The sequence below is a fragment of the Cyprinus carpio genome, chromosome B17, assembly GCF_018340385.1.
Source record: "Cyprinus carpio isolate SPL01 chromosome B17, ASM1834038v1, whole genome shotgun sequence".
Classification (NCBI taxonomy): domain Eukaryota; kingdom Metazoa; phylum Chordata; class Actinopteri; order Cypriniformes; family Cyprinidae; genus Cyprinus; species Cyprinus carpio.
Window position 1 is genome coordinate 12,177,665 of NC_056613.1, and position 15,903 is coordinate 12,193,567.

At 38.9% G+C, this 15,903-nt stretch overlaps 1 protein-coding gene across 6 annotated transcripts in view; it reads right to left on the reverse strand.

Annotated features, from left to right (window-relative positions):
* Window positions 1-15,903, reverse strand: part of LOC109092574 (WD repeat containing planar cell polarity effector) — a 59,311-nt gene that overhangs the window by 18,752 nt on the left and 24,656 nt on the right. For all 6 annotated transcript variants that reach the window (XM_042742265.1, XM_042742266.1, XM_042742263.1 and 3 more), the window contains 5 exons: window positions 15,705-15,775; window positions 15,281-15,340; window positions 13,976-14,090; window positions 11,280-11,416; window positions 4,168-4,359 (listed from right to left, as the gene is read on the reverse strand). In XM_042742265.1, coding sequence (XP_042598199.1) covers window positions 4,168-4,359; window positions 11,280-11,416; window positions 13,976-14,090; window positions 15,281-15,340; window positions 15,705-15,775 — 575 coding nt within the window. The remainder of the gene's footprint in view (window positions 1-4,167; window positions 4,360-11,279; window positions 11,417-13,975; window positions 14,091-15,280; window positions 15,341-15,704; window positions 15,776-15,903) is intronic.

Consider the following 15,903-nt stretch of genomic DNA (forward strand, 5'->3'; position numbering starts at 1 on the left):
AAAAGTGACAACCCTTAGCAAAGTAAAACAGAAACGGAGAAAGATGCAAGCAGTTTTGAAGAACCACAACTAAACCAAAAGTTACAAACATATTGCAAAAGTAAATATTCAGCATGGGCACCTCCATCCCTGAGAGAGATCAAAAGTAGAAATCACAGGCCCAACACACATGTTGAGCAAATTTGTTTGGAGATTTAACCTCAAAATGTGCACACAAACAGCTTAAAAAGTATCCTATCAGACGGCAGCACGCAGGAAGTTGGGGTTTACCTGTAGTATGTGTATTTCTGGTGCAGCGAGAGAGAGACTGAGAGCGATGGGCTGGCACAGAACCGTGGCGTGTGCGCCAGCGTAGGAGACTGAGTTAAGCGGGTTGCCGATGGTTTCTGTGAAAGCAGGGGATGAGTTTTTTGTCTTTTTTTTTTAGCTGTAATCCCCCCTGGGCCGACTCCCGCTGCACCCCAGGGGGTGAGAGGGGTTTAGTGAGAGGGCGGGAGAGGAGTTGCTGACAGCACAGAGGGGAGATCCGGAACAGAGCCAGATCTCCACAGAGCCAGGCCCCGCTGAGACACACCTGCCCCAGCCACAGAGGCCCCCATTCCGGGCCTGTCCACAGCTGGGCCCGGGCTCAGAACCAACACCCCACTGACCATGCTAGCGCAAGACCAACGCCCCAACTGCTTTGGCTAATACTCTGACAATGTTGACCCTGCTTGCACTAAGCTAGTCAAAAACTAGCTAGGGCTAGGTTGAACACCTTATCAGGGCTTTTTAAAGTGGTCAGCTTGCAGCTCAGGCCAGAATTTGTGACCTCATGAAGCTAATAATACCATGCTAGGCAATGCTACAGATACTATTCAGGCTAACAATACACACATTTAAACGCCTTGAATAACATTGTGCTTCGTCTTGAGTGTAAAATCGTGGACTAGAACTGCCATAAGGAATTGCACAATCCTCACACTTGTTTATCCGGTTTAGTAGTAACGGATAGCCATAGAGAGAAAGGGCTAAGCACTTTGCCACAGTAACACTAAACAAAAACAAAAAGGTGAAGAAATAAAGGAGAGATGGTTGAGAGGCAGTATGTTTGCCTCAGCACTGGGGGACATTTCGAGTGTCTTTCTCCCACCCGCCACAAAGGTTTTAACATCTTCACAGAGTGATCCTTCTTAAGACCTGCATTCACACACACGCACACACAAACATCGCAAATCCCACAGCTGCCGCTGAAACAATGACAGATTCAATTTCACAAAGACAAACGGCATCTTGGTGAGTTGGGGAGGTTTGGGGGGGGGAGCAAAGCAGAGCGAGAAAGGGAGAGAGAGAACAGTGGTAAGTGAGTCTATGTTAGTTATTGGTTTCAGTCACTGGTCAAAACTATTCTTTTCTTTTCTTCTCTTCTCCGGACTTTCTTTTGCAGCTTGAAAGATAAACCCAAAGAGGTCCAGCTGAGCAGCAGGCCTTGTTCACAGCAGTAGAGCTCTTTGAGCCAATTTTCCAGCTCAGAGAGCAAACAGTGAGAGAGAGCGAGAGAGAGGGGGGACAGTGAGAGAGGGAGAGAGAAAGGGAGATGATGATGAAGGCAATCTATGAAAGTTCTTGCTGCTGAGTCTCCGCTCTTCTGGTGTGTGTAAATGCGGGTGTGTGTGTGCGCTACTCAGATGCTTGTCAGGCCGCTGTGGCATGAAATCAACACAGAAGCATTCGCTCTACTGCACCTGCACATGCCCAAGAATTTAACCCGAGAAATCACATTCCACTCGGACCTATTCTCTTCATATATAACATGGTCTGGAATCATAACAGCAACCATGCGCAGAAAAATGACAGAGATTGAAACCATTCCACATGAGCCTTCTAAAATCAAATCAACACTGACCGAGAGTCACTGAATAAGGAATACATAAAAAAAAAAATGAGCATAATAAATTCAGCAGGACAAATACCTCAGTCAGAAAAGGTGTCTGTGTCTACATTCAAAAGTTTGGGGTAAATATGTATACTTTTCTTCAGCAAGGATGTTGTAAATTGATCAAAAGTTACTGTAAATACATGTATAATGTGTGTTTTCAATAAGAAATGTTTGCGAACAACATTACACTATTATGAGAACTTTTGTTGGGATATAGTTTGACAATTTAGGTTGTTTGAGACCATTGTGGTCATAACATTTCCTCAAGAAATTCCTTTAAAAAAAGTGAATGTCCCTGAATGTCACTGACTCCATGGTGATGTGTAAATTCTGGAGTACTTTTCATAGAGGCCTGAAAACTGTAAAACTCTTTCTGCTTTCATTCCACATTGGGTGAAAAGGATAATATGTGTTTGGTTGAAGACACAAGAAATGTGGCAATTTTAAATAAAGTACAGATGCCTGGTAAATATGCAGATCAAACGAATGAAAAGAGAAGTGTTCTGAGAGAGATAACAGGATATTCAACAACATCTAATGCGTACGGAAAACATAACAACTACCACCCCAATATGCAAAAAAAAAAACAAAATGATATCAAATGCTTACTGAAAACATAACCAACTCAACATTCAAAATAAGGGTATATATAAAAATTATTTTTTATTAAAATCATTCAATTGCAGGAACAGGGGAATTGATTATAAATGTTAAGCATTTGCATAAAAAAAGTGTGTGTGCATGAGTGTTTTTCCCCATGTGTCTCTTGGCAGTGCTTATCTGCGAGGGGTAAGAATTAAGACCACATAGGGAAAGAAAGCGTACTTTTTAAATGCTGAAGACTAAGCAGAAAATGGGTTTAGCATGCAGATAGCAAACTTAACAAAGGGAACATATATATGAGGCAGAATTGATTGAAGTGTGTCTGTGCGCCGAGCGAACCGTTTGATTCACCGCTTGCGTCTTACATAAACTGCTAGCTTGATTTCACACCACGGATCTGAAAATGACAACAAACACTTTAATTAGAAACGATGAAGGCGAGAGACACTTTAATGTTTTTTAACCGTAGAAAAATGAGAGAGAGAGAGAGAGAGAGAGGAAGAGAGAGACAAAGAGGGAGAGAGGAAAATAAATAGGTGAAGGCCCAGGATAAAACCAGGGTTCATTTCCAACCAGAGCAATCCAGCGTTGCTTTATGCCGCCCCCTTTTTTTTTTTTTTTTTTTTTTTTTTTTTTAGCAGTTTGCTACCCCTTGTTTGTTTTCATTTAGTGCATTTGCGATTGAAAACGCAGCTCCGTTTACTCGTCTCTCTCATCCCCTGCTCTGCAAGTGAAGATTTTGCATATGTTTAAAACCAGAGTGCAACGTTGGGAGCTTAAGCATTGCTTGCTGATTTTTAAATCATCGCCATTCAACATTAAGCTGTGCTGACAGGCAATGGAATGTACAGTAGAGATGGAGAAGTGGACAGACAGTGTTATTAGTGGTTCCTAAGAGCACCTCATTTTTACCTCATAGAAAAAAAGTTTCACAGACAAAAAAGGAAGAGTACCTTGGAGATGGAGACTCTAATACTAGTTACTTTATAAATAAATAAGGAAACATCATTACTGGATAAATTAAAAGAATAAAACTCTTTGCTAAGTTATTAATACTAAGTACAAGACAAGACGACATTTCATCCACTGTGATGTAAGCAAAAAAGTGGTACCTTTAAAAACATTGGATTGGTGTTTATACTGCAGCTCTATTCTATATGCAAAATATTTCTAGAATCAAGAAAACATTTGTTTTTTTGCACCTCTGCATAGCTGTTGTGTAACTGCAGACTCGCTGGAGAACAGAATACATACTACAATGAAAGGGTGTCAGCTACACAGGAAGGGGGCTGAAAGGTCAAAGGTTGGCTGTTCACGTAAAAAAAAGTTCAAGTGAACTGTCTGCGAGTTACAACGGCTCATTGAGAAACACAATGGTGATTGGTAAAGCACGACAAAAGAAAAAAGAAAGGTAAAATGGGACAAAAAGACTGGGGCGAAAAAGGGATTGACAATCTTTCCGAAACCTTGAGCAGCAGAGCATTGCGAGGGCATTATTAAAAGTATTTATATTATTTAGGAGGTCACACCCTGGTTATTATCTGACCTTCAAGTCGCTCTCACATCATTCAATTTCATCACCCAAAAACTGTTAGTTCAGACAGGGATAAAAGGGCAACCCTGAAGCAACATCAGTGTCTGCTTACCGTAAGCCCTGGTGTATCCGAGCAGGCGAGCAGCACCAGGTTGGCCCTGTCCACTGCACTAGGGACGGGAGACCAAGGCCTAACCTCCTCGTTACAGAGAGGCCACCAGCACACGGCCACGTCCTGCGTCCGGTTCAGCCCCACGCGGCGCTCCATGCAGCGTCCTCCTCCAGGTAAATCCACCACTGAAACCTGTGGAAGAACAGCAACCATAAAGGAATCAGAACACAAAACATCTATAAAACATGACCCCAACTCTTCTGCATAACACAACACAGCTGCATGCTGCTTTATTAATGTGGCCCGAGCTGCTCTAGGAAGCAGGGCATTGTTATCTTTTGTTTGGTTTTTATTAAATTCATTAGAAATAGCCGCATTTGTTCTGCACTTGGTTAGGTGTTTGAAGGTAACCAGGTATTTGTGTGACTGCTAATAAGATCTCTAGATACTTTCATAAACCCCAGATTTGGACAGGTACTGTATTGTTTCCAGTGTGGTAGGACTGAACCAGAATTGGATTCTGCAGGAAAATACTATGAAAAATAAAAAGGTAATTGCTCTATATCTTACAATTGCAAGTTTGATTATCGTAATTATGACATAATTGTGAATTTATTTCTCATAATCAATATCTCGGATTCTAAGATAAATAATCAAATTTCCAGCACAAATCAATCCCAAAACCACTAAAAATTATAGGTTTCTAATGAAGCGGAGGCCAGTGTTTCGCTGCTGACTAAGTCTGACTACCAAATTTCATTAAAATAAGCCACACCTGATTGAGACAAACCTGCCGTTTAGGTGATGCACAAAAAGCTTTAATCACTCAACACTGTCTAGCCTTAACATAGACATAATAATTGAGGTATTCAAAACTGGTTCCTTTGAAGGGGCATTAAATCCACTTTCTGTTTATGGGACTGCAATAATAGTTCAGTAAGGACCGATATTTCTTCTACACCGCTGCATTAAACTCTATCTCATATCTGCAGCAGCTCATCATGTGCTATTTCAGCAGTTCTGGGCTGAGGTTTTAAAGTAGGGTTTTTTCCAGACCCTTAATGCAGCCCATAGTACGAATAAATGGCATGAAAATACGATATGGCTCTTATAGACTCAGTGCCTATTCATGCAACATAATAGCAGTCATTTCCATATACTTCATTCTGAAAGGCCTTATCAAGAAAGCAAACACGGAGTCTCTCTTTATGTCAACAACTCTATCTGTGCACAATAGGGAGGACTAGAAATGTACCACAGTCTGTTCATGACAACAAAAACTGTTCATCATTTAACCTTGACCTTCACAGACTGTGCCCGTACAGACTAATCGTGCATGTTAAGTATCATCTAGCATGAAAATGATTTATATAAGATTAATAAATAAACAAAAACAAAGTAAACCAGTACAGACTGTGGGAAAATAACATTCATCTCTCTCTGTCTCTTTCTGCCCTCCCCCAAAACCTGATTCCCCATCTCGCCTGTGCTTGCTGGTCAGCAATAATCAGACCCTCTTTCTGGAGGATTAGGCTCAAAGCTTAGTCCAGTGGAGCAGGCAGTGGATGGGGCCGGCCGGGCTGGGATGGGGGGTGTGGTGGGCGTGGGTGGTGTCGGGAGGGAGGGCAGGGTTTGGTGGGGGGGTGCATACAGTCCCCCCTTATCAGAGCCATGCTGCTGGAGCCAGCCACACCGCAGGAGAGATTGCTTTCATACTCAGGCTGCCGTCTCAACAAAGCGCTCCAGTAATGCGATAATGTTTGGGTGCGGAGGGTGTTAAGAGCCTGATGTATTTATGTATTGTATTTAGTCCATAATCAGACCCATCCAAATTGTGATCTCCGCACACTTGGTCTCTGGCCCATTAAAATGAGGTTAATGCTTTCAAAAAGAAAATGAATATTTATGATTTATTTTTTTCTTAAATTCCGTTATGAATTTTTTTAGACAAGTTGCTTTGGAAAGCTAGAGAATGAATGGGATGGAGAATAAAGACTGGAACGATCACCTTCGCTTCCTCTGAAGAGGAGGAGATGGACTTGACCTCACCCTTCAACCCCTACACCACTGCTCTGCTAGCGACAAACTGCACGGCTGTGACCAATTTTACAGAGCGGTAATAATGCTCACATCTTACAATATAGATAGTACATCTTCTGTTCCTCTGGCTCAAACAGTAGAGCGTAGTGCTAGCAACACCAAGGTCATGGGTCTGATTGCCAGGAAATCCAAACACTAATGAAATATACACACTACCTTTTTATATACAATACAATTTTTTTAATGTTCTTTAAAAATGAATAAATATAAAAGAAGTATCTTATGCTCAGCAAGGCTGGTTTTATTTGATAAAAAAATACAATAAAAACAGCAACATTGTGAAATATTACAAATGAAATAATTGTTTTCTATTCAATTTTTTTTTCTGTGAAGGCTAAATTTTGATTTGTTTGCCCAAAAAATATTTCTTAGTGTTGAAAGTAGCTGTGCTGCTTAATATTTTATGTAGAAACTGTGAAACATTTTAGGATTCTTTGTTCAAAAGTACAGCATTTATTTTAACATGGAAATATTTTGTAACAATGACTTTTTAATCGATTTAATTCGATCTTTGCTAAATAAAAGTATTCATTTCTTTAAAAAAAAAAAATTGCTTTAATTTTGATGATTAGAGCTTCCAGCTCATGAAAGTTAAAAATCCAGTATCTCAAAATATTAGAATATTTACATTTGAGTTCCATTAAATGACCATCCCTACATTATAGATTCCGGGTATCTCTTGTTCTTTGAAACCACAATAATGATGAAGACTGCTGACTTGGCAGTGGTCCAGAAGACAATCATTGACACCCTCCACAAAGAGTATAAGTCACAGAAGGTCATTACTGAAAAGGGTGGCTGTTCACAGAGTGTTGTATCAAAGCATATTAAATGCAAAGTTGAAAAGTTGGAAAGAAGAAATTGGGTATGAAAAGCTGCACAAGCAACAGGGATGACTGCAAGCTTGAGAATACTGTCAAGCAAAGCCGATTCAAGAACTTGGGAGAGCTTCACAAGAAGTGGACTGAAGCTGGAGTCAGTGCATCAAGAGTCACCACGCTCAGACGTCTTCAGGAAAAGTGTCAGAATGTCAGAAGCATCCTACCTGAGCTAAGGAGAAAAAGAACTGGGGTCTCAATTATAAACGTTGCGTACACACAAAATGGCCATAGAAACACGCATATGCAATTTTCCACGCAAATATCATGATTTATAAAAATTAAACTTGCCGTAAATATGAACGCGCCGTACGAACATTCTAGACCATGCGTACAAACTCTTTTTCCTAGACTAAGAAAAGTAATTTAGTAAACAGCGATTTTAAACTCTGTTTTGATGTTGATATATACATTTACATTAAATACTCCACTTGCATTAATGGAGATAAACACTGAAATTACATAATTTTACAAAAAAAACATAATTACATAATTTTATTAACAATAGGCTAAATTATTTTCCTGTGGTAGCCTGTGGTAGCTATGTTTTAATGACAGCGAGGAGTGCTATAGGTGCACAATAATTCATCTTTAAACTAAACTACAGGGGTGTATTCCAGAAAGCAGGGTTAACTTACCGTGAACTAAACCCTGAACTCTCGGTTGATTAACCCCAAACCTTGCTTACTCGAGGTATGTGGTTCCAAAAATGCGTTCGGGAGTAAGTTCATTCAACTCAGAGTATGTTCCTGGTTAAGACTCAAGACATTCTCAACAGAGCGACGAATCGGCGAGTCACTATGGAAACGGACGCTAAGAAAAAAGCGCGCCAAGCTGTTTCTTCTTCTTCTTTTGTTCATTAGTTGTTTACATGCTTAGTGCATATCGCCACCTAATTGGTGACCGTGATTTTTTTTCCATGTAATCTTTAATCCTTGAGAATGTGAATTATATTTTTTGTTTTATGCTAATTATATATTAAGTCATATCAGATATGTATTTTGATTTAGAATTTAGACATTATAGAAAATCCATGTGTGAGATAATATAACATGTAATAAATAAAATAAATAAATATTTATAAGTTAAACATTACATTGTCATAGTGTTTTATAATTTATACAGATAACTCTTATATATGGCAATAAAAGAAATAATCATATTAGAATAATGTTACCTTATTTATTACTTATATTAGTGCTTCCTCATTAACATATCAAAAAAAAAAAAAAAAAAAAAAAAAAAAAATATATATATATATATATATATAATAAGCTATATTACATATTGTAATATTATATAATGCTGTGCGCTATCTGTCACGCCCACTGAAGGCTCGCTGAAGTGAACTAACCCTGGAACATAACCTGCTCCGGAGCAGGTTAAGTTCAGAGAGTGAGTTGCTATGACTACCAACATACCCTGAACAGTTACCTCCATTTTTGGAACCGAAAGTTGAGGTTATCCACTTACTTACTCTTAAACATACCCGAGAAATAAAAATAAAAATCAACATTAAAAACCCCCCAGATCACATGTTATGAAAAATATTTTAGCGAGAACATTGATCAATGATGCCCACTTACTTCGATATTATGGTGGACACTGCTGGATTCAGTGGTCGAACAGTCCATTGTCCGGTATAGGACCAATGAAATTAGCTTACTGTACAACCGCAGCTGCACGGAGGTGTTGATGTCGTGTGAAGGCATCTCAACAACATAATGAAAAATACAAGTATATTTGAAGGATATAACTAGGAGAAAACGGTAAGATTTCCTTGTTTCCTTTTTAAAATACTTTGTCAGTGACAAGCCGAATCAGACAATTGTGTTTACACTGCAGTAAATATGGACCTATCTGTTTCCACTAAAAATAGCTTAAAGATGTTCATCAGCAAAACTGCATACATTTAATTGATTTGAATTGTTTAAAACAATTGAAATGCTACTATTTTGGCCATTGTAAAAGAATGAGATCATCTCTATTCTAAAATATATCTAAGAACAACTTTAAACCATTTTGTTTTTATGGATATTTTCATATATTTATTATAAAACATAACAAGGATACTGGATAATTTTTAGCAATAAAAAATGTATTTGTATGGCACAAATGGCATTATAGTCCCCATCTCATATTTCCTTAATGTCTCGGTGATAAATATGGAATATGCATGGAAATGATATTTAGATGAGGTTATGCATAGTAAAACAAGGCGTTGTAAGCTCCATATGTGGTAATTTCGGGGAGGAGACGAGGTGGAGATGCACGTACGCACTTCCCCTGACTGGGATTTATAAAGGGATTTTTGCGCAGGTTCTGGCGTACGCATGGTTTTTTAAATCTGAAAACTTTTGTGCGTACGCAAAATCTAGCTTTTGTGCCTATGTACACTTTTAGGATGAAATCTACGGAGAGTTTTATAAATGAGACCCCAGGACTGTTGCTCAGTGATTCAAAGTCCTCTTTTCAGATGAAAGTAAATTTTGCATTTCATTTGGAAATCAAGATCTGGAGGCAGACTGGAGAGGCACAGAATCCAAGCTGCTCGAAGTCCATTGTGAAGTTTCTGAAGTCAGTGATGATTTGGGGTGCCGTGACGTCTGCTGGTGTTGGTCTATTGTGTTTTATCAAGTCCACAGTCAATGCAGCCATCTACCAGGAGATTTTGGATCACTTTATGCTTCCATCTGCTGACAAGCTTTATGGAGAAGCTGATTTCCTTTTCCAGCAGGACTTAGCACCTGCTCACAGTGCCAAAACCAATTCCAAAAGGTTTTCTGACCATGATATTACTGTGCTTGATAGGCCAGCTAACATGCCTGACCTGAACGCCAAATGGAATCTATGGGATATTTTGATGCTTTACTGATGCTGTAATTTGTGCTTAAGGAGCCCCGACTGAGTATTGAGTGCATAAATGAACATACTTTGAAGAACTTGAGCTTTCCTGTTTTGCAAATCCTTTTTTTTTTATTGATCTTAGGAAATATTCTAATATTTTGAGACACTGGATTTTTGACTTTCATAAGCTGTAAGCTGTAATCATCAAAACAAAAAAACTTTTGAAATGTTTTACTTTACATGTAATGAATCTAGAATATATAAAAGTTTCACTTTTTGAAATAAGTTACAAAAAAAAAAAAGAGATATTTTTCACGATATTAAAATTTTTTGAGATGCACCTGTATATATATGTGTATATATATATATATATATATATATATATATATATATATATATTTATATATATTACTGACTTAAACTTTTGAATGGTAGTGTACCTTAAGGGCTATGTAATGTAAAAATGAAATGTTTGTTAATGTTTTTTACATTTATTTATTGATAATTTATTGATTTTGATCTGTCAATGCAGAAATAAATAAAAATGCAAATCTTCACTTTCAAATTTAATTTATCTCTAAATAGAGAAATGATGTTGGTTCCTTCTGTTCTGGTTCTAGCAAGACCTTTGATGTGGGAAAACAGTGTGTAGTGAGCACACTGAAAAACTGCTTTGTGTAGTTAATGCATCTCAAATTTCAAATGATATTGTGCTTTCAAAAAAGCATTTTTCCCCCTTTTTATATTTACTTGATGCATAACAATTACAACATTACAGCCATTAGACAATGATATCCAACTGTCTCCCCTTTTAAATAAAAAAATAAATAATACATTTTTGAAGGTTTCTGTAATTTAATTAACAAAAATAAAGACAGGGAAGAACACATTTGTCAGGCTTATAGAGATGTACTGTCATAAAGGATATGATCTCTCTATAAAGAGAGGAGTGCTGTATGTTTGGACCTGATGTTCCCCACAGGTGTGCATTAGAGAGGAGCTCCAGTAATCACAGTGTTACCTGTCCCAGTGGTAAAAGAAAGCAAGTAAAGCCAGGCAATTATTAGAGCTAAAAGCCCTGTGGAAAGAGCCAGACCAGCCTCATTAAAGCTTTTTAATTGAAAGCAGGAGAGGCTGTGCTGCCTTTCTTCCTAATGCGTGTGCATTGAAGAGTGTGCATGTGAATGTCTTTGGGCGAGTGTTCAATAGATGTGTGCATAAAAGATATGTGCATATGTGTGAGTGTGTGTGTGTGTGTGTGTGTGTGTGTGTGTGTGCATGTGTAACCTTAATCTCTGTAGCTGTGAGTTTCTCCATGTGTCGTGCTAGCTCAGGTGAGCTCTGGTTCTTCCTGTTCAGGTAAACCTGACACACCTGACTCCTCTCCATCAGCGAGAACAGCAGGAAGCGATCGCCAATCACCGCTGAAAACCACAGAGAAAGGTTAAAGGTCAAAACTCATATGAACTTGTAAAACTACAGCTTGACTACAGATTGATTCAAATGCTAACTTACCTCTTGCAGAAAAGCATTTTGCATTTATACCTAGAGATAATTTCTTTCAAACAATAACGTCCCCAAAATTTACTGGAACCAATTTTTGCATTTCTCAAAATATGTTTGTTTTCCCTGGTGGGTACTTTCCTTTGACTTGTACTTTTTTTATACATACCTATGACATATTTATTGTCCAAAACTCTTTATCTAACCTTCATGATGAGGACATTTGGTCCTCACAACATAGGTAAGGTCTGACCCAAACGCACAGAAATAAACAAAATGAATAATTTTCATGAGTGTTTGAGTCAGGGCAATAGTTTGAGAGACTAATAAGGAGTCACAAAAGAGAGAGAGAAAGAGAGACTGTAAAGCCTGTAGGGTATGCAGCTTTCATGTTAAAGAGAGACATTTGCAGTGTAACTGTTGACAAGCTCTCCACACTGTGATTAGCAATTAACCTTCCCTTCCTAAAAAATTAATCTGTTTATGAAACCAATTAAATGGCAGAAAAATTAATACAAGCCATTCAGAGAAGCAGGTTTAGTTGAGGATGATATTCAAGACTGGAATTTCCAACCTTAACAGCAATTAGAGACGAAATATCAGTGCTACTGCAGTAATTATGAATCATCTCATATCTAAGCATAAAAAGGAGCTCATTTCAAAGGAATAGTGTGTTAAATGCTGTAATTTTACCATTGTTTTACCTTAGCAAGTCTTCAGTAACAAAAAAAACATGCACATTTGCAAAAGATTTTGAAAAATGAAGCTTAAACTGCTGAAGTACTGTGTGTTAGAAAATGTCATATATTTTTGGAAATTAAAAGAATCATTTTTGCTTAAAACCAAAGTTTTTAGTATAGCCACTTTAAGAGGCTCAAGAGTGATTTGGAAAAGCTAGATGTAAATGCTACACTCTACCAAATTAAAACTGATTATTTAAATGACATATTTTCCCTTTGGAAAATAAAAACAAAAAAGAAAAACATGGAATACTCAGCATGCTTTTAAAAGATTACAAAAATTCCATAAAACATACTGATGTATTAGTGCTCAGTAATCATGGCCAAATTAAGGGGAAGATTCCACGATAATCCTTCCAAAAAAAAAATTCCATATTTGTGTCCAGGGGCTAGTAAACAGGTTTTGGAACATGTGAGCAGTGGGTTAAACCAGAATAAATCAATAAATTCCTCTAAATCTGCTTAGTAAGTTAATACTCCATTCCTTTAAAACATGTTTACAGCACTGTCTAAAATGCTTACAAGCAGTGATATTAATTTCTAGAAAAATATAATACAATATCAAAATATCCACAAAAATCTCCCTCAAGGATCTTAAATCTTGGGGCAGCTGTGGCCTAACGGTTAGAGATTTGGACTTGTAACCAGAAGGTCGCAGGTTCGAGTCTCGGTGCTGGCAGGAGTTGTAGGTGGGAGGGAGTGAATGAACAGCGCTCTCTTCCACCCTCAATACCCATGGCTGAAGTGCCCTTGAGCAAGGCACTGAACCCCCAGTTGCTCCCCGGTCGCTGGAGCTGCCCACTGCTCAGGGTGTGTGTTCACGGGTGTGTTCACTTCTCACTGCTGTGTGTGTGTGCACTTGGATGGGTTAAATGCAGAGCACCAATTTCGAGTATGGGTTACCATACTTGACAAATGTCACGACTTTCACTTTTTTTCATAAGTATACATCATAATGTCCATAAAAACACCTGTGACTGTACGAAACAGCTATAGATGCAGTACCGTTTATTTGTGGGTAAGAAATGTGTGTCCTTCACAATCAAAGGCCAATCAAAGTTTCTGATTTCTCTCTTTGTACTACAGCACTCACAAAGTAACTTCATCAAGGCCAGAACAGGTCTGACTGCGTGTGTGAAAGTAACTGAATAAGTGACAGATGCAGAAGCCCTCCTGGCACCCCCACCCTTACACACACTCTCTCTCTCTCACATACACACATAATTACTCTGGTAATTAGGGGCTCTGGGGGCCTGAATGGCACTCTATGGGGGACTACTAGGAAAAGGGAAGGGGTGGGCTGACAGAGTGAGAGAGAGAAAGAGAGAGAGAGGTTTGTCAGGTATCTAGAGACCTGGCACAGAGAGCATTAGCCATATAAGCTCTAAACAATACATGATATGAGAAAATAATTAGCAGATTTGGGATAGTGTCCAATTTTACAAACCAGAAATAAGACAAGGAGGCATGCCAGATTCCCTTGAGATTCAGGAGGAACCTTGATGTGTACATGTGTGTGTGTGCTTGTGTCCGTGCCTTTCGAACTTCCTTTGGGAGTAACAGAAGAGGGAGAAACAGAAGGGACTGGCGTTCGTGACCTGTGGGTGTGCATGCCGCCCAGGCCCATGCTGGGAAAATGAGCAGTAAGCGAAACTGCAAAGAGAGGGGAAGAGACAAGAAGAGGAGAGAAAGAAAAGAAAAGAGAAAGGAAGGGTAGCTTGCAAGTGTGCATTTACTCACCGTCACTGATGGTGTCAGCAGGTAGTCGCCCCACCAGCGTTCTGTCAATAGCCACCCGTTCGACCTGAGCTCCGCCCAGGAAAAGGGTCACCAACACACCTGATCTCAACAGCAGCTACACACACACATTGACAAACAATGACACAGTCACAATGCTTCAGACTATAAATATCCAGAAAATTACATTCAAAGTAACTGTTCACACGGACAAATGAATATTGCCTCATATTCTGCCAAAACTTGCTTTCTTCTGTGGAAGGCGAAAGAAGATATTTTAAAGGAAGTTTCAGTTGTTTGGATCAACATTATGAAAGTCAAAAATTTCAAGCTCCAAATCAAAACACTGATCAATGCATGCACACAAAACTATATCAAATATGATGACACAAACTTCAAACATCAATGAAGAACCAATTAGAAGTTTGGACACCATATTTGATGTAGTATTTCAAATAATACTGTAACGGCTCTGATCACTCATTTTATCTCCAAAAAAAAAAAAAAAAAAAAAATTAAGGCAAAATAGAGGGAAAATTATGCCATTAATATTTTTTTGTAAATATCAAATATTCCCAAATTGTTTTCACATCAGTTTGGAGATTCAATTTGAAAATATAATTATGTTTACAATTTTAAACTGTGATTAACTATAGAAACTAATTATAAACGATCTACAGCACTACTTTTAAATCACCACAATGTCTTCACTTTTCATGGCTTGAAGTTTTGGGTCCCGGTAACTTTCCATAATACGAACAAAAACAGCTGAAATATATCTTCTTTTGTGTTCCACAGAAGAAATTAAGTCAAACAGGTTTGGAATGACATGAAAATAAATGATGGTAAAATTTTAGGTGAAATATTCCTTTAAAAAATGATGGCTTATAACATTTAGACTGAAATAAGGGGGAATTTTATCTCTATATCATATCAACAGGCGATAAAGGTCACCGCTTCCAATCAGTCTCTGCTGCTGTGCGAGAAAAACCATCTCTGACCACCAAAAAAAAACAAACTGAACAAGGTTTGCTCTCCCTGACCTTTTAAAACGGCTGAAATCAAGCACTTAGGTACCAAAAATGTGTGCGCACGTGGCTGAAGAATCCATCCACACTGAACGGAAAACCACTGGGCTACAGTGATGTGCTTGGGAAGGGAATCTTTTTGATCCCAGAGATAAATTCCCCAAGAGTATTTGACACAAACAGTCTGCATATGCTCATTGCCTGACCTCTGCTACAGGAGCCAACTCATGCCAAGAAGGCCTGATGCCTGCTGGGTACTGATGCATGCTGGGTAAGGTACCTGACAGCACTGTTTGCTTCTCCATCTGACACTCATGACCGGGCATGACTGCAGCAGCTCCTGAGAGAAAGAGAGACAGAGAATGTGTAGTAGGAATGAGTAGAGCGTCTGAGCGTTTTCAGGGTCAGGTTTAGAATGATGTTTCCAGTTTCAGATATGGAGAGGCAGCAAAAATGAGCCCGAGTCGGACTGAACAAAGCTAGGTTTGTGTGAGAGAGCCAGAGGCAGAGAGAGAGAGCCAGCTCACAGTCCCAATCATCCCCCTCAAATATCCCCCACGATGACAGAGAGGCACCCACACAGGTGCTGAGAGCGAGCGAGCGAGCGAGAGAGGTCGGGGGATTTTCTCTTTCCTTATGAAAGGAGGGAGAGACAGAGAATGCTCCTATTTGTTAATCGGACTGCAGGAAATGTAAACAAATACCTCTAGTTCCTTTAGGGCATCACGCAGCTTCTCCGGGCGACGGTTACTAAGGAACCATGGGTAACCCCGACCTGAGTGACAGATAGAGAGGAAGAGGACGTGAGTATGAAATGCAACATCATCTGTGGCCAGAAAGAAGTAATAAAAGACAGCCAAAAGAATGTGTTTTTGTGTTTGTGGGGTTTTTTAGGGTGAAGAG